This window comes from Balaenoptera musculus, chromosome 8, assembly GCF_009873245.2.
Source record: "Balaenoptera musculus isolate JJ_BM4_2016_0621 chromosome 8, mBalMus1.pri.v3, whole genome shotgun sequence".
In the NCBI taxonomy this organism is placed as follows: domain Eukaryota; kingdom Metazoa; phylum Chordata; class Mammalia; order Artiodactyla; family Balaenopteridae; genus Balaenoptera; species Balaenoptera musculus.
Genome location: NC_045792.1, coordinates 36,759,630 through 36,786,149, shown reverse-complemented (window position 1 = coordinate 36,786,149; position 26,520 = coordinate 36,759,630). Strand labels below are relative to the sequence as shown.

The following is a 26,520-nucleotide window of genomic DNA, read 5'->3' as shown; positions in this document are numbered from 1 at the left end:
CCTGGCCCTACCATACGTTATCAACAGCTTCCACCATTAGGGTTTCTGAGCTTAATGATTCTATTTCAAACGTCATACATTTCAAAACATACCTGTAATAATTAGGGGGAGATACCTCCTTAAAAATATACATACGGTTGGCTCAATAACTCTTCTAAATAAATAATTTCATCAGAATGAACTGGAACACAAGAATATAAACTCAGTGGCTCAGGAACATCACCCTTGCCAATGCCCAACATGGTTATGTTACAAGGCTTCTTATTCTGTGATTCGTACACTTAATCTAACCTTGTGGCCTCAGGACACTGGAACTTGTTATTAGCTTCAGTGGCCTGACTCACTGGACTGCCTCTCCTCTGCCAAGGTGAAAAACAAAAACGCATGACTTGGAGTAATCCTGGCACTTGCGTTTCTGACAGCACACTCATTTTTCTTTCGAACACCGCATGTGGTTTTCCTTCACAAGTCTCTTTCCAAATCTGAAGGCCATATTCCATTTCTTAAGAGTTTAGCTACCTTCTACATTACAGCAAATGGTCTATCCTCAGTGGTTCCATTTTCTTAGTACCCACTCGTTCCCTAATTCCTTCCCATCTGGCTTCTGCCTCTATCAAGCCCCTAAAATGGCTCCTTCCTATAGTTGCTAATGACCTGATTATTTTTTTAAAAAAGGTCTTTTCTCAGTTCTGATACTATAAATTCCGCTCTCTTCACTAGCATATTCTTTTGGTTATCCCATATCTCAGTTTAATTTCATCAATACTCTTGAGCATCTACTATATGCAAGACACTACTGTTCTAGGAACTACTAAAGATACAGAGATAAATAACATAGGGTTGCTGCCCCTAGTGAGCTTTCACTCCAATGTACTTAATACAAGTACAGAAAAATCACAACACAATATAGAATATGAAAAATGAATGAAATAAAGAACTTAGGGGTTTGGAAATTGGAATGCTCATATACAGCTTTAACTTAGGGGCTTGAAAAGGGTTTTAAGAAAGAGGTAGCATTTGAAGTTAGACTATAGAAGAGGTTCAACACCTTCTCAACAATTTCACTAAGCAAAAGAACAATATGAAAAAGAGAAAAGAAAAAGAAAGAATTAGGAAATTCAGGGCATATTAAAGCTATTATAAGAGGCAGACCACTTTGGTTGAAGTGTGGGATACTTGTAAGGCTCAATCAGAGATATGCCAGAAAAGGTAAGTTTTGATTAGCCTGTACAAGTTCTAAAAAATAAGTTGATATCTAGATATTTAGTTCTGAAAGCAGTGAGAAGCCACTGAAAGCTTCTGTGCTTTCGGAAGATCATTTTAACAATAGGTCAAAGAATGGATGACAACAGCAGGAAAATCTGTTCGAAAACTATTAGGAGACCTCCTCAAGTCAGAGGTACTAAGGACCTAAACTAGCAGAAAAATGAAATAGGACTGGATGCAAGGCACACTGGAGACAGAATCAACAGAACTTGGCAACTGACTTGACATGATGAGAGCAGGAGAGAAAAGGGTCAAAATATGAACCCAAGTACTGCTGACTGAGAAACCAGTGTGCCAAACTAGAGAGCAAGAAAAGTAGGTAGTTTGGGGAGCTAATGAGTTTCATCTTGGAATTTTTAAGACTGAGGTGGCATCAAGGCATCCACAGGGAAACATACGCACCCCATGCAGCAGTAGGCCAAAGGATTTTATATTTTACCTGGTCATGCATTTGTTCATCCATTCATTCAGGCAATTTTGATTTACTGCTTACACTGTGTTGGATGAGTGCACTGTGAAGATACATGCGATACGGTAACATTAGATGTGCTCCCAAATTAAATCTTCATGGGAGAGGCTAACTCCTATTCAACTATCTATGAAACTGACTGTGATAAATGCTATAAGAGTGGTTTAAAAAATACTATAGAGTAGAAGAGCAAAGGACTGAGTGCGACTGGGAAAGGTTAAGGCTGACCTGAAAAATGTGTCATTTTGTTATGGACAATGGCCTGTTAATAGGATTTGAAGGTAGAGTGGAAAAGTAAAAACATTCCATACAGAGAACAGCAGAAGTAAATAGATTACTTGGGGAAACCTATGTGACTGGGCTTTGTGGATCATGGCAGGGGTGGAGGCAAGAAAGGCTGAGCTATGTTCTATGAAGAAACCATAGAAATTGCGGTTCTATGAAGGATACCATAATAAGAGTTCAGACTCTGTTCTGTAGGCAATGGGAAGCCATCAGACATTTCTGAGCATGTGTTACATAATCAGTTCTATGTGCAGAGAGAGATTCTGCTGGCATGATGGAGCACCAACTGGGGGAAAACCTCTAGAGGAAGTCAGATTAGTTAACAGGCTATTGAACGAAATCATTAATAGACATTTGGAACAGGCCGCACAATGACAAAGACAGGAAATACAGAAGAAAGAGCAAATTTGAATGGGGTATGTGAAAATGTGCAGTAGATTTTGATGTTGTTGAACTTGAAGCTCTTACAAAGTACCCAAGTGTTCATTAAGTAAGTGGAAGTACAAAACTTTTCCAGTTTTGAAGTTCTTTGGAGAGATTACAGTTAGGTGACAGCTAAATCCATGAAACTGAATCATGTAGCCCAGGGACAGGATGTATAAAGCAATAAGAGATTTGAGATTTAGTGAACAGAACTACAGTCATTTTCACAGAATACAGACTGGAGGTAGAAGTCCAGAAAAAAATGGTCAGAGAGATGAAAGAAACAAGAGAAAAAGTTTAGTGAAAGCCAAAAAGAGTGTTTTAAATTGGTAGTTCATAGTACATAATAATACTACAAAGAGGTCAAGGAAAGTAAGAGAAAAATCCAATGGAATTATTAATAAGATATGTAAAATAAATTACTATGTCAACAAGATCTGTATGTTTTAGAAACAATAATCTAATAGGAATGAAAAATTGAGGTAATAAGGCATATTGTCTCTCTCTCAGTAAACGTAACTGTATCCAAACCGACTCTTTCTTCCTATCTTAGATGATAACACATCCCTTCTCAGGTTCAAGGCAAGTCCCTCCTCCTGCGTTCTTCATCCTGCCCCATCCAGTCATCCTCAGGAGAGGAGAGTGAGTGTGTGTGTGTCTGTGTGTGTGTGTGTGTGTGTGCATGCATACACATGCATAGACTTTATACAACACTGGATATTCAGTAGAAACTCAACACTGATTTGCTGAATCTATGTCAGGTTCATTAATAACTCTACCCTCTACTGCTCTCTGGATGTCATGTGACTTCAGGAAGTTTCTCTAGTTCTTGCCCTCCTTAACTTCTCTGCAATATGTGACACTCCTGGCACTGCCTCCCTATTGGGATTCTTTTCCTCTCTAAATTTCCGCTGTCATTAAAATTTACTGGCTTCCTCCAGGTTCTTTTCTTCCAGTTGCCCCCTAAATATAGATTCTCTTGAAAGTTCTGACCTTGGCTCTGTTCTCTGTCCTCAGTCTCTCTCTGAAATATCATGGATTCCCACAGCTTCAGTTATCACCTCCGTGCCAACGATTTTCAAACATCTTTAGTCTTCTCAGTCCCACATTTACAAATACAACTAGTACTATCTGGCCCCACCCTCTCTCTCTCCAGTCCTATTTCTCACTCTGATCCTGTCTGGCCCACACCTTACAATGACACTAAGCTGCACAGTAAGTAACCACAGTTATACCAAATAATAGTTTTTAATTGTTCCTTTCAAATGCAAGTATAGGCACCAGTTAGCCAACTATTCTGATAATTAGCCAGTTAATTAAAGAATATTATAACTTTCAAGGACCTCCAAGATTTTAGTGAAACTCCCCTCATTTACAGATAAAATACAGTCCAGAGAAGTGAAGTGAATGATTTGAAATACGATACCGAATAAGTGGCAGAGCCAGATACATCAGGTCCCATTTTGACTAAATCACACTGCTTCTGATACGGAGTACAGAACCAAAAGGACAAATATCCTCCGGGTGTTTACTATCTAACTAGGGACATGAAACAAATGCACACACGCACGCACAAACACACACACCAATATTTCTATCACATAAGCTCACTGTATGAAGATGAAGTTCAGCTGAGACCAATCAAGGAATGCTCCCTGGAGAAGATAAAGCTGAACTGGATTTAGAAGTGGGTTAAGAATAAAACAACCAGAAAGCAGTTTCTTTGGGTTTCTTTCCCATAATTTTTTTTTTACGTTTCTGGACAATAAACACAAGGAACATATTCAATATGAGAAGACTGGATTGTTCATTAAATCTCCCATTTAGAATTCAGTATGAAAAGGATGTGATAATAAAAACAAAAATAAAAAATAAAATATACATATATAATGAGGTGAAAAAAAAAAGAATTCAGTATAAATCCAAGTGATACTGTAGGATCTTGAAAGTAAATGAAAGCTCCAGTGACAATCTACTATTATCTCAGAATGTTACTGTTCCCTGACTCATCTACTTTACTGTTTAAGACTGCTTCATCTCCTTTTACTCCACTACTCAGCAGCCATGTGGCTGTGGGCCGGATGCTCTACCTCACTAAGTCTCAGTTTCTTTATGTGTAAAATGGAAATGATAAACTCTACCTCATATAATTGATCATTCATTCAGCTCCTTGTGTTCCAAATAAGACCACCCATTCCCCCCAGCCCCCAGCCCCCATCAGTAGGAGTTATGAAAGGACATCAGAAATCCAAGTGCTCTGGAAGAGTAAGACTGTGTGCCTCCATCTCTCCATAGCCTCCCCAACATCACTGGCAAGTGAAGAGTAGATCCCAGAACTGTGAGTGATCTCTACAGGACCTCACCCTTCCCTCCCCCTCAGTACTCAGTCTCCCTACATTCCATCATCCCATCTTAAAAACTGTAAGGACTAACTTCATTATACCCTTTATCTCTGTTTACAACAGTTCCCACAAAAAGTCAGAACCACCAGACTAATGCCCTCCTCTCATCTCATCTTCCATTCACTCCCCCCACAACTCCTGTGCTTCTGAATTTCCAGGTCAATCATCAGCAAAATATCCTCTACCTTCCTCTCCCTTAAATGGTCTCTTTACCTTTTACTCTAACTAAAGGCTGGTTTTTCCCCCTGAGAACACTGCTCTCCCTACAGCCCTTTCAAATGGAAAAATAAGCCCTCTTATTTTCTCACCAATATCTCTCTCCCACGGCTGGGCCCGGAAATTAGGCCTTATTCTCCATTGCCACTTTCAGACTATTCTTCCTCTCCATGTCTAAAAACCCCAATCATTCAATCTTATGTCATCAGGCTACACTACCTTCTACCCTTCCCTGCTGAGGTCAACGACCAGTCTCTAACTCACTCTCCCTCACTCCTTGAAGAATTAGCTTCAGGCTCACCCTGACTCTTTCTAATATCAACACAATTGCCATAATTCTTATTGATTTCAATATCCATATAAATGAATATTCCAACACCCTGGCCTCTCAGTGCCTTACCTCCTCTCCACCAGTGATCTTGTCCTCCACTCTACCTCAGATCAGGATCACACCCTAAAACACTGGCATTCCCAATTAACTGACCTCCATAATTTAAATTTCAAACGTTCTACTACCAGCTCATCTCTCTAGGACCCTAGCCAACATCTTTTAATTGTTCAATTCCACCAAGGCCTCCACTGTTCCTACTGTCTTTCACTGTCTCTCTTTCATGACCTTATTTCTCTTTCCCCAACTTATTAAATTCTATAGCCTGTAATTACAATCATCTCTGGTCCTTGCTTGCTTCATGGTACTTACCTGGCAACACCCAAATGCTAGTTAAGCCAACTCTCTGCCTACTCCAGATCTGTACCCATACAGTTGGATTAGTGTAGAGAAAAACACACAACCATACGGCCTGGACTCACTTTGAATACAGGATCACTCACCTCAACCAAGCCCTTAATACTGCCCAGCAAACACACGACATTTCCCTAATCCATATGTTCTCCCATTCTTCCAGACAACTATTTCATATGGTCTTTTCTTTCCTCATCCTCTACCATCCTCTCCGTCTTGAATTTAGTAGGTGATCTAGATTCCCATTTCACTGAAAAATATAGAAGTAATCAAAAAAGATCTTTCACAGGCTCCCTCAACTACAACCTCTCTGCATCAGTGCATGTGTACTCTGCCTTCCTTTCTCTTACTGCAGGGAAAGCTCCATACTTCTATCTAAAGCTCCTCCACTGAACTATCTCCCCTCATCTTCACAAGAAAATCTCTCCAGCAATTCTTCCCTCTGGTTCCTGTATCATAAAAATTTTCCTCTCTTCTCAATCATTCCAGTCAGCATAGAAACATGCTATTATTTCTCTTAACTTACCCTCCAGATACCACTTCGCTTCTCTGAGCTTCCTTACAGCAAAACTCCTTGAAACAGATGTCTACTCACTGCTTCCAATTCCTCACTTCTCATTCTCTCTGAACCCACTTCCAACGGGCCAACAAAAATGCTTTTGTCAGGCCATCAAGAACCTCCACTTTGCTAAACTCAATTGTCAGTACTTAGTCCTCATCTATAAGCAGCATTTGACATAGCTGATCCTTCCTTCTTGAAATACTTTCTATCCTTGGCTTCCAAAACACTGTACTCTTATGGCTACCTCACGAGCCCTTCTTCCTTTCAGGTCTCCTGTAGTGATTCCTTCTCACTTCTGAACCTCCTAACACTGGAATACCCCTAAACTCTCAGTCTTTGAAACTCTTATCTTCTCTATGTACACCTCCCCTCCTTAATAATCTCATCCAGTCTCACAACTTTAACATCTCTAAATTGATGAACCCAAATGTATAGCATTATCCCACACTTTTCTCTTGAATTCCAGATTCCAATAACTTATTTATGTAACACCTCCAGGTGAACAATATGCCCCAAACCAAATTCCTGCTCTTCTTCCTGAAACCAGCTCTAACATCTTAGTAAATGTTAATTCTATCCTTCTATACTTTCTTGAGCCAAAAACTCTGGAGTCAACTTTGACTCTTCTCCTACACTACATGTTCAATCCAGCAGGAAATCCTATTGGCTGCACCCTCAAAACATGTCCAGTATCCAATCACTTCTCGTTCTTCTTTGGCTACTACCATCATCTCCCTCCTGGATGATTCCAATTCCCTAAAAAACAGTCTCCCTGCTTCTGCATCCTAGTCTGTTCTTAATACAGCAGCCACAGTGATCCTTCTGAAACATCTGACATAGTCACTCCTCTGCAAAAAAACCTTCCACTACCTTCCCATCGCATTCAAAACAAAAGCCAAAATCCTTAATACGGCCCAAAAGGCTTTCACATCTGCCCCCACCCTTACCTCCCTGACCTCATCTTCTACTATTCCCCCCCTGCTCCTTTGCACTATAACAACACAGGAGCCCTTGCTGTTCCTCAAACACACCAGGCAAGCTCCCACTTCAAGTCCTTCATATCTTCCATTACCTCTATCTGTAACTCTCTTCTCCTAAATATTCCGTTTCTTCCTTTACCTTCTTCAGCTTTTTTGCTCAGATGTTGCCTACTTAGTGAGACCTTCCCTGGCCATTCTATTTAAAATTGCAAACAACTCCAGACCCACCCACTCATTCTCTATTCATCCTCCCTGCTTTATTTTTCCCAAAACACTCATTGCTATCTGACATACTTTTTGTTTTACTTATTTATTTTCTGTTTCCTCCATTTAGTTAATACTTGCTGAGTACTTACTTAACCACATGCCAGGAACAGTTCACATACTGATAAAGATTAAATAAAATAATGCATGCAAAGAGCTTAGCACACTACCTGACAGAAACACCTTAACAATGTAAAATACTATTTTTATCTAATGGAGGCTGGAATGGGATGCCGCCTACTGTCATCAGAGAACACCAGTTTAACAGAATGAGGTTAAACACAGGGCTGGAGAATTAAAACAAATGAAACTCTAACAATTTTACCCTTAAAGAAGCAAGGAGCTAAATTATCCATAATCAGATAGTCTCTGCCAGAGAAAATGTAATACAATTTATTTAAAACATAACAAGAAAGCAAAAATAACTTCTGGAAAAGGAAATTTCATATTTCCCCTCTAGCAACCAGTTCCAATTATTAAATCACTGTTGGAAACATAAGATCCTTTCTGCTTTCAACACAAATGCTGTGTACTATGTCATTTCATGACCAAAAAGGGATGTATACCATTAAGCGTTTAATAGTGGATTATTATAAGTAACCATACTGCAAAGCACCTTCACAATATGAAGCATGGGACACTTTGGAGGATGCTAACACATAAACTATTCTCTCACCCCAACTAGGACATGTAAGTTTAAGCTACAAGAAGAGAAAGGAAAATTAGGTCTCGTAAATCATGGAAAGTCATTTAGCCTCTCAGAGCCTCAATTTCATACTGCAAAGTAGGGATAAAAATACTGATACTTGTTCTTATCTCACTGGATAGTTCTAAAATAATGTGAAAATGCTATCTAAGCATTAAGATTCTTTTATATATAAACACCACTACTAAGGGGGGGCAGGGAGGGACCAGCATCCAACAACTGATAATGTACTAAAATATGGAAAATGAAGTTACTGTTAAAATGTTTAAGATACACATGGGGCTATCTAAGAAACAAGGCATCTTCTCAGGAAGACTTTCCACATTAACACCATTCCTTCTGGATGACTCCTTGGATATATACCCCCCTCATCACCTTCATCATTGGGTCACAGCTATTTCTTACAGTTCTTTGCTCATGTTTTCAAGCAAGCTTACGTTTTCTAGTTAGGTAAAATGTACAAAATAAATGCTTATGTACCAAGAAAACTTCCCAAATAAAAATCAGAGCTCCTTGGAGATTAGCACTTAGGACATATCCATTACATTTAAAATGACAGCAATAAAATAGTAAGCCAGACCTATTTACACTAAAATAATTTAAAGGAATAACTGACTTATAGGAAAATACATTAAATAAAGAAATATTTGAGATGATCAAATCTATCATGACCAACAGTAAAAGACTTGTGGAAAAGTCACCAGATGTCCAAAAAAAAAAAAAAATCACATCATCTTATTTTTGACAAAAGCCAAATTGGATAGAATTTGGGCACGCAAATGAAAAGATGACATAGAGAGTCACAGGTTCATGGTCCAAATACTTTTTTTTTAATGACCATTAGTTTCATAACAGTTTCACAGAGTGATTTCAAAGAGTCAAGATGAAAAGAATTGTGGTGTTACTATTCAAATTAAATTATAACCATTCCATGGTATCTGCTTTAATCACGAAATGTCACCTGCCCTCAATGACAAAAAGGATTTTTCCAAATGTATGCTTAAATGAGAAATACAACTATGGTTCCAAACTAAGCAATCATTCTCCACTATCCATATTCCATTTAATTGACAGGCTACCAAAAGGGTCATTTCCTATACCCAATGCCTCTTTTCTTTGATGAGAGTGATCTCCAAAATGGAACAGGAAGTGTTGAGGAAGTGAGGGCTTTGTGAATGATGACATTCAACTCATAAGGAAGACTTGAGGGGTGGAGCTGCTACACAAGATGGTCTCAAAGTTCAAATCTAAGGTTCTATGATTCAGAGCATAAAAATCCTAGAGAGATAAAATTCTAGGATTACAAATGAAGAGTTATGGTTCTAACTATTGGAAATATTTGCTAAACTGGATTTTACCATTTTTAATATCCCTTTCAGCTCTTGATAGTCATAATGCCCCCAACTCTCCCCTCTTATACACACACATGCGTACATACATAGAAATAAACAATTGTCCCATATGAAAATGTGATTCAAAGACTTCTCCGTCAACATTATTTCTTACGTATACTGCATAAACTTTCCCCATAAAAAGGCCGTCACACAGCAGCAACAGCGTGAAATTTTATTCATTTTCAATTAGTGTGGGCACTTTTCTGCCCAAACCTTTTATCAGAATTGTTATTAAGAAATAGTATTGAATTATAATCATTCTGTTCCTATAAATCCTTCAATGGAGGTACAAAAAAACCACTGACAACGTTCAAATACCTAAGCCATAAATAAATACAACATTCCCTGGCCTTGGATAACCTGCAAGTTATTAATAAGGTTCAGAATAATGGAGAGGTAAGTGTACTTCAGAACAAAAACAATCATAATACCTCAAGGGTAGGCCAAACAATTTCTGCCCTCAAGAGCAGTAATGTCTGTACTTAGAAAACTGTGCTATGTCAAAAAAAAAGTATAAATAAAACACATTTTAGAAATTAATAAAGTTGTTATAGAGAGAATATGTTCTCAAAAGCTACAAAACTGATAAAAATGTAACCAGCACTGTGGAATACTCTTGTTACTAATACTAATTATTCTTTATACTTATTCATATGTAGACTGCTTTTCTCAGGAGGCTCAAAATACCTCAGAATAAAACTGTGTTATATTCTAAATTCTGATTCATTGTATAATCCTTTGGAAGACCAGTTAAAGATTATATGAACATGCAAACAATTTACATTCTCACATGTGCTTATCCAAATTTGCAGAGCCATGGCCATTGTAAATGGGAAACCATTCTCAGTAGAACTCCCCTCTTTAACCTACTTCTTATTCTACCCTAAACTATATCTTCTCTTTGTTCCTAATTTAAAGGAATCAAGTCAATATTATTTAAATGTTAACTTCTGGCTCCACAAAACAACCAAATGAACATACACACATACCTAGGAAAGAACAGAACTTAGCTTTATAGTGACTCAAGAGAGGCATAATACAGGACAGCACTAGTCATACTATTTTTCAATAGTCCTGCCACTATCTCAGCCAGAGTGATGCAGTTTTCTTTCCACCACAAGATCAAAACAGAAATCCCATCATCTGACTCTTAGTCATTCCCACACATTTACTGGTCTGCTGTTATTGCAACAGAATATCTTTTTCCCTTGCTACACTATTCCTAAGAGCAATGTTCCACCCTTTTGGTCTCAGAAGTTCTACTATTTCAAAGTGTAGCATTTAGGCGAACAGAGTTATACAAACTAATTATTGGTAGGAAGATAGAAATTACTCTTTATACGCTTTTCAAAATATATAGTATTAAATAAGGTACTCTCTACTTTTCAATTTTTTTGTTTGTTTCAGTTAGATTTTTTTTTTAAGTTATACTTATTCCTGAGAATTAATCAGGCTAAAAACTTGCTAATTATGACAATTATGTCTAAACAAATGAATTTTGGTACCTACCACAAAAGTATTTCTTGCCTCAATACTAGTGAACTTACAAGCATCCCTGGTAATGTTGCAAAGGCAGAAAAACCTGTCTCCAGATAGCAGGGGTCACTTATCAATTCCAAATATTCACATGCCTCAAAGTACCCCTCAGCTTCTTCAAGGATGGAGACTAAGAATCTCTACCTCCACTAAAGGCCTCCTAGCCATCTTCCCTCTGGCTCTTCACACTCTTCCCCTCCATTTGCGGGGCAGGAACTTCCTAAGTCTCCTATTTCATACCCTCCCTTCTCATAGACATTTACTGACATCACCAATGTATCATGTACTGGGGACAGTGTTGAAAACAGATTCATTTTCTTCAAGGGACTTATGGTCTAAGGAAGATGCTGGATATCTAAGTATCTCATAATAGTAAAATGTGGGACTGAAAGGATATAAAGGATGCAATGGAAACACAGAAGAGAACACAAAGCATAGGGCACAGATGCAGAAGTGCTCAGTAGCTGAAAATATGAGCTGCAGGGTCACAAGGACTTGGTCTCCCGCTTAGCAAATAATAATTCAGGCAAGTTACTTAATCTAACTTCTTTCTTTATAAAATAAGGTAACGATATCTTATTAAGACCATAGTAAGGATAAAAAACATGACCTGTAGAAAGCAATTCGTACTAAACACTTAACTGGTAGAAAGCGTTCAACGAATAGCATCGTGGAAATACAAGAGTACCCTTGTCAGAAAGGAAAACAGTATGAAATCAGAAATAAGGGTCTCCTTTTAAAAAGGAACCCACTAATTAAATTAAAATGAAGCAAAGCCCTTGGCCCTAAAAGTACTTTTCACTCAGATGTACACTGTAAAATGTCCTCATTTGACCAAGATAACTAAACGTATAAACTTTTAAACGTAAAAAAAAAGTTTTAGTTAACGGATGAATCACTGAATACTAAGCACAAATATCAAGAAGAAAATTTCTTAATATATATAAATATGTACACATTATACACATACACACACACACACACCCTCACACACATGCATACATGCATCCTATGTAACTTCTGATAGATTCAAGCAGAAGACTGGCCCAAAGCTTCAATCACAAAACCAATTCCATCACCAGTATTTTTCAATGTAACTGTTAGCAAAGCACTGACCCTCTTTGACTCTGCTGGTTTGCTGGACTGTTAATGGAATTAACATTACTTTATTGTCAATTGCACCAACACTGGTGGTATTTCACAATAATGAACAGAAAAATAAAATTCAAGCACTAAAAGATGTCAAAAATATAGTTATACTCCTCTTAATTCTCCTGATTTAACATTTCAAAATCCCATAAAAACATTTCTAGCAAAAGTGAAAAAGTGTGTCTGAAAATTAGGGATGCAGATAAACATACCAACATTCTACACTCTTAATTCAAAACAACCTGAAAACAAGTCACCTATCTTTCCATATATCCTAGTAAACAAATGCCTCCCGAGGATTTAATTTCTTTTATTTCCAGTCATTACTGACTATAATCATTACAATAAGATTTAAATCACTTGCCTTATTTAAACTGCTTCACTCCTACTGCCAATTCAATTTTTCTTCAGTATTCCATGGAAAGAAAAGGTTCTTTTCAAAAAAGTATTCTCCTGTAAGTAATGTCCTGAGCACATACATAGTATGTTTGCCCACGAACATTAAAGAATGTATTCTATATTCTGACTGTGAACGAGCCTTTTCTAGAAATGCAAATTTTGCTGTCAATACTTACACAATGGACTACAGTGCATAAGCACTGTTCATGCTCTATTAGTCATTCTGTTGGAAATTTTATTAAAAAAAAATAAAAGGCCTGCAGTGTGTATAAAGCACTTAGGATACAAAAGACGTATTGTCAGAATATTTGCAGGATCTCCAAAATAGAAAAACAACTCCCTCAAACAAATTAATTACAGCTTATAGTAATTATTTTTTTAAATGCTACACCAGAAACCTGAATTTCTTAACTTAACCAATCTATAGTATAAAAGAGATGACATAAGTGATCTTATCATCATGGCATCTGATTGACAGATGAGAGCCTACATTTTGTATTCTTCAGAGAAACAAAGGGGATCTGAGCTCTGAGACAGCTGGTGTAGTGCATGTTGGCACTTAGTCTGGAAAATCCCTAGGTTCTGAGGTACACATGACCTTGGATACAGTTTAATTTGTATTATTTTATTTTCAGGTCTATCAACTATATTTCCCTAACTAAAAGTTAGGGCATATTACTTGGTAATGCAACAGAAAGTGTGAAAAACCAGGTTGTATAGAAAATGGTTTACATACATGTTTTTCTTCTGCAGAGTATTATTTCTTCAAAGATCTTATCTAGAAATATAAATAAATAAGTAAAAGCCAAAGTATTCTAGCCAAAATGAGTGTGTCCACGGGGAATGGGGTGAGAATTGGAGAGGAGGAGGGACTTTCAGTCCCAGCTCCAATCCCAACACCCTCAGCAACTTCTTAAAAGAGTTTCCCAGAACCCCTTCAAAAATCCTGATTCAAACTCTGATGAGAGCTGAAATTAAAACTCACATGGATTCATAAGTAGCCTAGAGAGGAAAAGCGAGCAATTTAGCTGAGAAAAATGTCGCACTAAACTGAACGTTGGTAAGAATAGAGCTCAAAGCGCACTACACTGAAATTGCATTTCCTTTTAGAAACGAACACTTCCATCCAAATTGAAGTATAAGGGCAGAAACACTAAAAAGAGGAGAGTTGACCTATTCTGTAAATGCTTGCTCAACAAACACTTTTACCTGGACAAACAATAGAAAACGCACGGGGAATTCATGCTTTGATAAATGACCTTGCATGTAATTTTCTCATTCCATTATGCAAATCTGAACTCATTATTAAAACCATGAAGTCACATATCCATTCTTTAGGCTATCTAGACAGACATTTTGTTTTCCCAAGACAGAGAAAAACAAATTATTACTATTAATTGGTCACAACCCCATCAGCATAATGAGATACAACTTTTCTGCACAAACTTCAGTCATATAAGTGAAGTTGACATAGGTGTTTTATTTTGTTTTGTCCTGCACTCACTAAAACATTTTGTAGGAAAATAAGAGCATTCAACATCTCTTCCTCTTCCTAGCCTGGAATGGTTACATTAAAAATCTAATGTATCGGCATCATTCCGCGATTTATCCCTCCTTAATTCTGAATACTATTCGTTATTTACCAGATTAAGCTGGTTGTTTTTTCTTGCTTGTTTTTGCCGTTTTTTCCTCTATCTGTATAAAAAGGATGAGGAAAACATCTCTCTTTTAAAGTACTTTTAGAATAATAATACTTAACATTAGCATAGCCCTTTACAAATGTCAAAGAGCTCTCATACACATTTATCTTCCATACATATTACCAACTCTGGGGCTAGATTGCCTGGTACTAAATTCTGGTTCTACCACCCTGTTGTGACCTCAAGGAAGTTACTTAACCTCTCTGTGCCTCAGATTCCTCATCTATAAAGTGAGGATAATGATAATTCTTATACCTCACGGGATTGTTATGAGAATTAAATGAATAATATGTAAAATACTTAAAACAGTGCCTACTACATGGTACACACTACACAGGCATTAACTATTCTTTTAAATTATTGTCATCAACATAAATCATCATATTAAGGTCTCACAACGATTCTGTAAAAATAGGACAGCAAGAATCATTTTACCCTTTTTCCAGATAAGGGAATCAGGCTCAGAGAAATCAAGGGACTCATCCAGAGTCATAGTTAAGAAGTAGAATCCGAACTAAAAAACACAGGCCTAAGAAAGTATCAAGGAATACAATGAAGGAATTATACTGCATAATTAGACTCCTTTTTAGAACCACCATATTTACAATTTTAAGTCTGTGGTTACAAAAAGAGCAAAAAAAAAATATTTGATGGGAAGAAAATTTTAAATTACAAAAATACAGCTTATTAGAAATGAATATGTGATTTTAAAACGTCTTTTTAAAAATCTTACAGTTAAAATATGTACCAAAATTTCCGGAAAATTGAATAATAGCACTTTATAGTTAAACTCAGTCGTTAATTTGAGAATTACAGAATATTTCAAAGAAAAGTGGATAACGACATTTACTAATGTAAGGTTACAATTCAGTAACTATCAATATACCATACACAATACAATATAAAATACACATACAACACTAAAATTAATTCAAATACATATAGTTCAGAAAATACTTTAGAATAATTTAGTCCCTCAGAGATATTGTGAATATCAACTACAACAATGGAGTATCATAAATATAAATGACTTCAATTATTTAAGGTCTCTGGCTTGGTATATAAAGTATCAGCTTCTGTACAAAGCAAATAAAACCACTCCTAATAGTAGCTTATAGAATACTAAGGAAAAAAACAAAGTTTTAACAGTAACCTGTTCATACTATTTATCGAGCACCTACTATTTGCAAAGCACTATGCTAGCTACCATCATTCAAAAAGGAAATCAGATCCCTCCTTTTCAGAAGCATAAAATTTAAAGACCAAGCAGGGATAGTGCCATGGGGGGAATAAAAGGTTTTTTTCCTCTTCCTGGACTACCAGAGGTTCCCCCCCAACCCCAGTGATTTCAAAATTAGAACCAGTCATATAACTGACTAAAGATGAAGAAACAAACAGTTGATGTTCTTCAGTTATTTTTTTAGTTACTTTTTTCAGGAACAGTGATGAACTGCCTATGATTTTATATATATATACGCTGTCTGGCCTAATAAAACCCACAACGTGACTTGAAGTCTAGGAGTCGGCAGATCACTTCTGGCACTAAATATCTCCGTGACTTTGGAGAAAACACCACCAACCATTCCTGGCCTTCTAACACTTATGGTGCCTTTGGGTAGAGTTATTAAACTTCTCTAGGTCTGTTCCCTCAACTGCAAACTTACAGAGCTGTACTGGAATCCAAACAGTAACTGGATCGGTGGGGTTCTCACTTTAAGTAGAGACTCCTGGGCCCACTCCCAGCGATTCAGAATGTCTGGCCTGGAACCCAGGAAGCTAGGTGCTCACCAAGCACCACAAGGGACTGAAATGTGCAGGCGGGCCTCAGCCACACTTGAGAAATTAACTACACGATCTCTAATGCACCAACTGTATAAAAAGATGACATAGCAAGATGACATAACTTATTTCAGAAACAAGGTCTTAGGAATTCTGGATCTAGCTCAATGTTCAGGATATAATCTATGTTAAACAAATACTTACAGAGAGTAAGAAAGGAAGGAAGGGAGCTGGTAAAGACAGAAGGGAAGGCAGGCAGGAGGCTAGCTAGCTTACTGGTCATAGTTCTGCCTAAGAAACATACAGAACGACAGTAAAATTAAAACTGTGCAAAACATACATCAGCAGCTAGAAAGCGAAGACCTCAGTCTCTACACACATACAATTTTAAATACAACATCAGCCCTTGTCAAAGTGCAAAGTACTAAGGAGAAAAAAGCAAAAAACAGTACATGGAAGCCAAAAGAATCCTAATGGAAAATTACTGATGACTAAAACTTAGTGACTGTTTTCCCTAGGTAGAAGAGAATAGAATTTTAAGAACTAGGACTTGGAACTGGGACTAAAGTTTGAAGTTACTGGTTAGTCATATGCATAAATTGCATTTGGGGTAATATATGAATTGCAGAAATATTGTTGGCAATATTCCCTTCTGTCCATTTTTAATTTCCATTTTCCCATTCACTTACATTATAATTTTTGAGATGTTTTATCTTCACTTCTGATGATCTTCAAATGTCAATGGCTCTTAACACATTAACTGTAAATAAACACAAAGGAACTTAGGGGAATTCAGATATTTAAGGAACCCTACAGTAAAGTATTCTAAAGTATTCTGTAAAGCCTACAGGGGAGAGAGGGTTGGGAAGAGGTTTTGGCATCATGTTTACTTGCTTTATTATTTATCTGATGTTCAAAATGTAAAACTATTCTTCTGAATGAAAATGATACTATCCTCTTAATCATCAGGCAAAGAAAAAAAATCCTATTTTCTGTCAGAAGAAAAAAAATTCAAAGCTAGAGAAAATTCTCTCCAAAGATGGACATTCTGAATTCACTAATGTATTGTGTACCTTATCCTTCTCCTGCTCAGCAGTACAGCTGGTCAAGGAAACTCATTTCCTCATCAAGACAACCCAACTGACCCGCCCTGGGACTGCCCTTAACTACCTAGTTTTGCCCTGGAGCTGGGGCACCAGATCGTCAGGTATGATGAGTTCATTACAGCACAGAAGATGCTGAAGTTAAACATGACTTGGGTTCAAATGTCAAACTGCTCTCCCTAATCTTCAGTTTTCTCATCTGTAAAATGGAAACAATAATACTGTTTATTTTATACAGTAATGAGGATTATATGAGAAAATGCATATAAGGGATTTACCACTATGCCTAGCATATAGTAAGCACTCAATAAATGTTAAGTGCTATTATTTATATTATTATTATTGGGACTGTTGATATTAATACTATTAATTGTTTACTACAACAACTTTCTACCACTTGAAAAGCAAAGCTTATCTCAGATGTTCATATTTTTAGGTACTGCCTTTGGTTATAATGGAGGAGTATTATCCAATACTAGTAACAGAGGACATTCATATCATATTAAAATTTTATTTTTGACCTTTGCTGCATTTCCTGGCTCAAGAAAATTAAGGCTCATCATCACTAGCCCATCATCAGCCAAAGTTATTACACCTTTTGCTGATACACAACCTCCTAACAAAGTCCTAGTTGAACAACTATTCGCTTGCTGTTTTCAGTAATAGCAATTCTGTTAAGAAAGGAGATGGATATATTTGTAACTCATGCCTATTAAACCCTATGAGCACAATGAATAACGCTGTATCAACCCAGAAGAGACTCCTCTACCCTCCTCTACTTATCTCCAAATGATTAAACTCCTTCTGTTTGACATTACATGCTTAAAATATTAATATTTAAGTTAGATGACACAAAAATGTATAAAACACTGATTTCTCTGAATTTTCAATCAAACCTTTAGGTCGATGATGTAAAAATAAACACAAGATACTGGCAAAAGCATTCATAAATTAACATGGCCCAAAATGGCCTGCTTTATTTCTCTTATGAAGACCAAAGCTTTTGAACTGAAATGAGAGAAAATACCTAAGTATGACCTGATGCAATATTCTAGGGGGAGATAAAACACATGGACACATGGCTTGGAAATGAACGCCAAACTGCAGAGGAATAATCAGTACAGGCCATCATCCTCATACCACCACTACTTTACCAGGCAACTCTTTGAGCTCTTCAAATGAAATAACATAGCTGATCATTCCTCATTTGATTTCTATTTGCCTTTCACTTAATGACCTGGCAATTAATAAGTCTATCCCCTTTATTTTATAGTCCTAGATTAAGATTATAAAAATCTGGCCCAAGATAATACAAACAAAAAAAAAGTAAAAAGCTTAAAAACTCAAAAGTTTAGAGCATTCCAAGATACAGTTCTCTTTTTCGGTCGGCTACAATATATCATCTCTCTCTTTCCAAGCATTTTCTATTATGGTCATTGCAGGCAAATCTAAGAATGCCTTTGGCATAAGTTAAGTGTTGTACACTTGAGCTGAAAAATATTTTCCTTGCTTTAAGATGATTTATGTGTATACGTGGGAGAAGTTGCTGACTATCTCCAATACCCATTCTCTCCTATTCCTTAAAGATAGACCTCCAATTTCCAGCTCAGAATAAAGCCTCCCAGAAGAGACTATGTATCCTAGCCTCCGTTGTGGCTAGGTATGGCAATGGGACCATGATCTGGCCAACCGGATGTAAGCTTAAAGGCGGTATGTGACTTCAAAAAAAGTATCCTTTACATAGAGGAACATGCCTTTCTTCTTCCTTTCCTCCTTCCTTTCGACTAATGAAGATCCAATGGGTAAAGCATTGCAATAGCAAGTTCAGTTTTTGAGGTAACACTGGAATGTAACATACACTAAGTTAGAAAGAGTCTGTGTCCTTGATACTTTATACCCATTATATCAGATCTGTATTAACTATCTCCAGGCTTTTACCGTGGAGGGAAAAAAACACAAAATTATCTGTTTTAAGCCACTGTTAGTTTGGGTTTTCTGTTATACTCTAAGCCTAAATCCTAACTTTAAAAAAATAATAAAGAAGAAGAGTTTTCCAAGTAAGTGTATTTAGGTTTTTTGAAGTGTATAGGTTGAAACATTTTAAAAGTTAATTTTTATTATATTGAAAACATAGCATTTGCCCTTATTTAATATAGACTAAAAAGTACTTAAAGAGGCCAAGAGTTAATCACATCCAGTAAAGAGTCTTTGAAAGAAGAAAAGTTCATCAGCAATTACTGCATGAGTACTATGTACTTGGCCAGGGGAAGAATTATGAAGCTTGCTCATTAGTGGTATATAATGATGACAACATTGGTACATATAGAGAAACACATTAAGAGGGATAAGCACAGTCAGTTCTGTGTAATAAAGCTACAGGAAAGGGAACTGAGGTTATTATTTTCATTAAGAGGGCATCTTCTCTGGTCCCTTTAATTTTAAGAACCTTGTATCAATCTTTTCATTTTATATAATTCCGTTTTTAACCTGACTTCCTGTGGAATGCAGGCTTATAAAATCACTCCCTATCCATATCACCTCTCAATAGTTTTAATCTTATCCACTGATTTAACTAAATTATAGAGTAGGCCAAGAGACGGCAAGTGCTTTACCTATTCAAAACTAACTTCCTTTAAAAAGAGAAAATATTCTATACTAATCTAGAGAATGGTCAAGTCCTGAATCACATGCAACCTTTGTCCCTGATGAATCTGAATACAATAGCATTAACTGGCAGCTTTCCAAAATAAACTCACTGCTTACTGAACATCTGTATCTGGGTTATTTCCTTCCCTTGGGCATAATCCTTTATTGGTTCAGGTGATGGTCTCCAGGAATTCTTTATAACACTTTTTTAATATGTATGTTACCACTAATGCATCTCACCAAGGATCTATTTTTAAGAAAAGCCTAAAACATATATTCTTGATTTGGTGTTCTTTCTTGTGGCTATGAAAGAAAAGAGCTCAGGAAATTTCCAAAAAGCGAGATATAATAAATCCACAAGAGATGACTTTTACCTCTCACTACTTCAGTCGATATTTTTACAAAAGTGCTCTCAAGTAACAGGCTTATAGTAGTTCTAACACAGACCTTAACCTAGTCCATTCCAACTAATATTGATGGAGTTACTAAGCAACAATCAGGAAAGGACCCAAGACAATGGTTCTCAAACTTCAGCATGCATCAGGCACCTGGAGGTCTTGCTAAAATACAAACTGTGGTCTCCACCCTCAAAGTTTTCGATTCAGTTAGATCTGAGGTAGGCCCAGGAAATCTGTATTTTAACAAATTCCCAAGGGATGCTGATGGTACTGTCCTGGAACTACTGACTTATATTAACAGAAGACTATTGATGATAGCATAAGGAAGAAAGAATAAAACATACACAGGACCCAGTCTCAGCTTTAGTATTAACTTGTACACTTTTGATTGGTAAGTAATTTAAATGTTCTTCCAGAAAAATATATACAATTACTGATTAGTCCACAAGAATACTGGATCTTATCTAACAGAACTTTAAGGTTCTTTTAGGGTCCTGTTATAATGAAACCCAAAATAAGTAATTTTTAGGCTACCAAAATGTTCCATGTCTGATGCAAGGTGTTAATAATAAGGCCAAGGTTGGAGATTCAACCTATCAGCTTCACTTTGTTCTGTAGCTATAGTTTCTACCACCAATCAGGCCAGCTGCCTCAGAAGACATGCCAAGAGTCAAAAGGAGTATTGGTAAGAATGTGTGATTGGATACAAATCTATCACCACTACTGAAAAAACAACCTAAAAGGATATTTCCTACTTACATCACCTCTAAGTAACCTTGGGGCTGAAACTAGAAATGAGACCTTATGACAAAATGTATTTTAGAAATCTTAAAAACTCTCCTACCTCTTCAGGCTATAAGTACCATCAAAACTCATGGAAACAGAAATCCAGGATCTACTGTTTTCGAATGATGATAATTTTAAGGAAGACATGCAATTCAAAAATCTAATTAGTTGGAGCTACTTTTTTGATTACATTATGTGCACCTCCCCTCTGATTTTTTTTTAATCTAAGCTAAACGTAACTACAGAATGCTCATAAATACTAATGAATATACAGACTAGAAATCAACTGATAACCCAAAATCATCTGAGACAAACAAGTGGTGCCCAGAGTAATTAGAAAATGAGGATATGTATAGGATGAAAGAAATATACATTAAATAAAATGACTGACAAAATAAATTAGAGAGAAAGAGACCAAAGTAATCAAGACAGATGGAAAATCCAGTAGGCTAAGGAAACAATGTTGTGAAGACATATAGGAGTGGGCACAGAAAAGATAATGCAGCCAATAAAATAGCTCAGGGTGTCAGGAGGCTTCATGCAAGGGTAACTTCCCAGCTTGAACCTGAAGTTGTGACTTTACAGGCCAAATTCCACTTAAGAAAACCCTTTTTAATTCTTTGAATAGAAACAGCAAATAAGACAAGTGGTGAACATTCAGTCAACATTTCTTTATTCAATCATTCACTGGGCACATATTCAGCACTAGATATATTAGCATGTGATTATGCACTGTAAAAAGTAATCAAAGAAACTCACTTAAGCAGTACATTTTATAACTGTACAAAATGGAAAACCAGACTAAGAAGGCAGAATAGTACCAATACAGTGTCAAACTGTGCCGTATAACTTCTACAATTCTAAGGCTCAGGCCTACCCTAGCTGCCATATCCAGCCTACAGTATTGTTTTATCAATATCCTACACAAGAATCAGAGCAAAACCAACAAGAAGAAAATTATGGAATACAGCCAGATAAACAGTGTGTTGAAGTGAATTTTTTCGCAACTCTCTCTCTGCGGGGCAGGACACGTGTGATGAATGGACAATAGCAGGATATACAAGAGCTGCTGAACAGCTCACTGAAGTAGACAATACCAAGCAGGACTCACCAAAGAAAATTATTTTTTGTAAGGATGCAAGATGACATAATTCCTAATCATATACAGCTGATTAGGAAACTGCTATGTGAACATCATATTAAGAATGAAACTGTTCTTCTGTGATCAAAGATATCAGGCCTAAGATGACCTAGAAGGCAAAGCTAAGCAATAGCAATTCTGAGCTGACTACAGATTTATAGATACATACAGACAGTAGATATATAGATATCAAGACTCAATATATGCTTAGGATGAACTACAGATCCCACAAGAGCCAGTCACCGAACTTAAATGGAGTGTGTCATTTTCCAAAAAACAATGGGCAACCACATAGGTTACAGTACTATTTTTCAGATTTATATTCTTCCTACTTCCCAGAAGAGTGTAAAACATTTTACAAATTAACACATTTAAACATAATATTTAAACTGAATTCATCTAATAGAAGTACTTGAAAAAATTAAAGATGAGTATATTACCAACTTCAGTTATAAATCCGACTGAAGTCTTTTGCCAAATTGAAGATGCATTAATAGTTTCCATTTTCAAACAAATAGGAAATATACATAATTTTTTGCATAAACAATTTTCCTTTGAACTAAACTCAGCAGAAATTTGTTAATCGAATGTGTAAAAGACAATCTGTAACACACTGAACAGTATTAACTATTATTCTACAGGAGATATCAAAACAATTTCACAAGGCAATTTCCTAATTGAAAATTTGAAAATGAAAATTTCCTAATTGTATAAAACAAAAGCATAACTACAATTTAAGGGTGAGATTTCTGCAAAAGGCTGAGATAATACAGTTCAAACACCAATATTTTGCTTTATTATAGGCTAACAAAAGTAATAAACTTAATCTGGGTAGCCACTTAACATTGCTTTTATAACCACAGTTGTCCACCCCCCGTCCCCCGTGTACTAGAACCATCTGTGACTGTTACCCTAAATTAAGTTTAAAATTACGCTTTCTAACAACTGTCTACAATGCAGCTTTTCTATAATGTTGATTAAAGAGAATGCCACAAACAGGTGTAATGATTCATGAAATAAAAGATATGAAAGAATTTAGCAGGGTGGACTGTATACAGTAGACAATCAATAAATGTTATTTTTCCACCTTCTAGAGAAGAGGAATGAAAGCTGGCATTTTCCTGTGAAAGTAGAGTCATACTTATATTTTTGTCTGGAGAGGATGAAGCTAATACTCTAGTCAAAATTCAAGGAGTTCTTAATCTTCTCAAATTTATATGTAACATAATGTTTCATTAAGAAGTTAAAAAAATATATATATATATAAACTGTAAAGTTGCTGGGTTTTTTTTTTTAGAAAATAATTGTGCTTAAGTGGCACAGGTATGTACATTAGTTTGTAATACTAACAGACATTTATTTAGCGTAATTGCAAAAATTCATAACAAAGGTTATTATCATCAAGTATTATCATTAAGATAAAGAATTTTAGAGCTCCACAGGACCTTACAGGTTTTCTAGATCAACCCCCTTATTTCAAAAGATGAAAAAACTGCAGACTGGAAAGGTTAAATGATACAGGCCAAATCATTAGCTGAGCCTAGGACTTTAAAAGAGCCTGAGCCTCCTGATTTCCAGTACTTTCTTTCTAACAACACTATGCTGCCTCCTGTGGTTCCAAATCCTCTCCCTTGGATGAGATTACTAGTTGCCTCATTTGTGTTCTTTACATTCTGTCCTGGGCCATAGTTGTCATTCATAATTCTCCCATAAAATTGTAATTTTCCAACCTGTTTTCTGAATGATTTTACAGCTGAGTGTAAACCCCCAGCTTTCTAAATTTCCAAGTAATAAACATAAACCTAAAAATTACTTGAAACAAATGTACACTGTACATAATCAAACACAAAGAAAAGTTCTTCTCTCCTGGATAACTCAATATACAAATTCAAAAAAAAACATTTATTAAGCACCTCTGACAGGCAGGGTCTCTGTTTAATGCTGGTGATATGAAGATGAATACGATCCTTGTCCGCAAGTAGCTTATAGCCTAGTAGAGAAGACAATTAAACCAAAAATTACACTGTGCTTGTTAAGGACTCTGAAAAAAGCGTGGGCAGGTTGCTATGAACGCATTTAAGAGAATCTAATTTAGAACGGTGGGATCAGCTAATGATTTCCCAATGAGGTCCCAAACAGCAACAGGAAAAAAAATGGCAGTATCACCCATATCTAGCAGAATCCAAAATGAATTAAAAGAGACAGAGCAACTTCAATTTATTCACAGGAAAAAATGAAAACAGTGTGTTTTCACAGTGGTTTAGTATCTAATAACTCTCTAATAACAACTAGACTATTTTTCAATGGAAAAGAACCTGATTTCATTGTGGCCATATAACAAATACAGGTCTTCCAATTATTTCTTAATAAAATTTTAAATCACTATTTTAAAACCAAAGGAAAAAACTGCGTCTGAAACACGTGTAGTTAACATTCACAACAGCTCTCTGCAAAGCTGCATAGTAAAGTCCTCCTCAAAATCCCATCTGGTACAAGAGAAATAACCTGGAGAACCGGTAGCCCAAGAAGGAAGAAAACTACCACTCATTAGTTACTCGGGAATAATGACTTTCAACTGAAAGATTCAGACCAGAAAAGCACAGTGGCGGGTATTTTTACTTACATTTTAAAGCAAAGTTGGGGGGGGGGGGAGGCGGGGGCGGGGGTGGAGATCAGAATGTAAGGAAAATAGTAAAAGAGATAAGTGAAGCGAAGAGAAAGAGAGGAAAGAGTCGGCAAGAAACCGAAAAGCAAAGACTTAAAGACGGATGGAAAAAACACTGCAGGATGATTTTGGAAAGAGTGGTCAAGAGAGAAAGGCAGGGAGGATATGGGGGGAGAGCTATCCAAAAAATGAATTAAGAAGTAATGAAAGATTAGAGAATGTAATGAACCGGGGCTTCCCCAACCGCGGATAAAACGACCCCGGAATACAAAAGGTAGAGGAGCCGAAAAAGAAGCAGTGAGTTTTAACCTCCTCTTTCCCAGCCTCTAACCCCCAGAGAGGGAGAAAGAAGACGTTCCCAGTCCTAGGGAAGGAATTCCGGCGCAGTCTTCTGGAACCAGAGGCGGCGAGCTGGGGCACCATCCAGCGTGGCCCCGGCCCCTCGTCATCCCCCTCGGACGCTGGGCGAGGCCCTGGGCGTCCCGGTTACCTGGACAGGGAATCCACGCTGGGTGGCCGTGCTACTGCCGGCTGGGAGCCAAGACTCTCGCAACTCGAGCTCTTCTCCATGGCGCGGCGGAGGCAGCGGGAGAGAAAGCCTGCAGCGACCTCCGCGGCTGCCGGGCTGGAGAAACGCAGGGCGGAGTGCGACAGGCAGGGGCCGCGGTCAGGCCCGCGCCGGCCCAGGAGGGAGACCGGAAGCGGCCATGTTCCCCCAGCTTGCACCGCGCGCGGGGGCTGCCGGGGAGCCGGAGGACCCCGCGGCGCCCTCAGACGCCCGCCCCCCACGCGCCACGCACGCTGTGACCCCCCGCGCCCCCACGCGCCGCGCCCGCTGTGACCGCCGTGCCTCCGCTGGTCGATGGGAAAGAGAGGGGGCGGCACCGGAGGGGAGGGGATTCCGTGAGGCAGGAGGGACCAGGAGTCTGCGGCAGGAGGGGACGTTTTAAAAATAAGAGAGAGGAAACAGGGAATATTACGAACGAGGGTCTCAAGAGAAGAAAGAGACAAGGACCTTAAGGACGGGGATGATTGTGACAGGAATGTGGAGGTCAGGGAAAGTGGGAGGACAGGGTAATAAAGGAAGGTGGGCAAACAGTAGGATGAGGGGGCAGAGGGACGTGGGGGATGAGGAAGGGAGGAAGAGAACGTAGGGACGCGTAAAGGATAAGGATATGAGAGATGAGATGGCAAAATGTTCACCGGATTAGGGGCTGAAAATAATGATTAAAAAATAATAATAATGATTAAATAGTTGTTCATTAACTCATAATTAAAGGCTGCTTTAGAGTTAGTCAGGCATGGATTCAAATCCTGCCTCTGCCAGTTATTTGCAGTGTAATTCAAGGCATGGAACATCAGCTTCCTTATCTTTAAAATAGGAATAATAATAGCCTCACAGATTAGATGAGTTAATACGTGTTAAATGCTTAAAATAACGCTTGATACGTAGTAAATAGTCAAATGTAAGTAGTATTACTACTGTCTCCGTAAGGGTTGTTAGGATGG

The 26,520-nt window shown here is 37.4% G+C and overlaps 1 protein-coding gene across 11 annotated transcripts in view; it reads right to left on the bottom strand.

Moving 5' to 3' along the window:
• Window positions 1-25,823, bottom strand: part of MTMR2 (myotubularin related protein 2) — a 109,098-nt gene extending 83,275 nt beyond the window's left edge. For 3 of the 11 annotated variants that reach the window (XM_036860668.1, XM_036860666.1, XM_036860670.1), the window contains exons 1-2: window positions 25,502-25,823; window positions 16,962-17,032 (exon numbers count right to left, since the gene is read on the bottom strand). Coding sequence is in view for 2 of the 11 variants with exons in the window: in XM_036860663.1 (XP_036716558.1) it covers window positions 25,502-25,581 (80 nt within the window). In the remaining 9 variants the exon portion in view is untranslated. Of the gene's footprint in view, window positions 1-1,705; window positions 1,725-16,961; window positions 17,033-17,442; window positions 17,570-24,259; window positions 24,337-25,501 lie in introns of those variants that run through there. The other 8 variants (XR_005020918.1, XM_036860663.1, XM_036860671.1 and 5 more) reach the window with 6 other exon arrangements.
• Window positions 25,824-26,520: the final 697 nt, after the last annotated feature.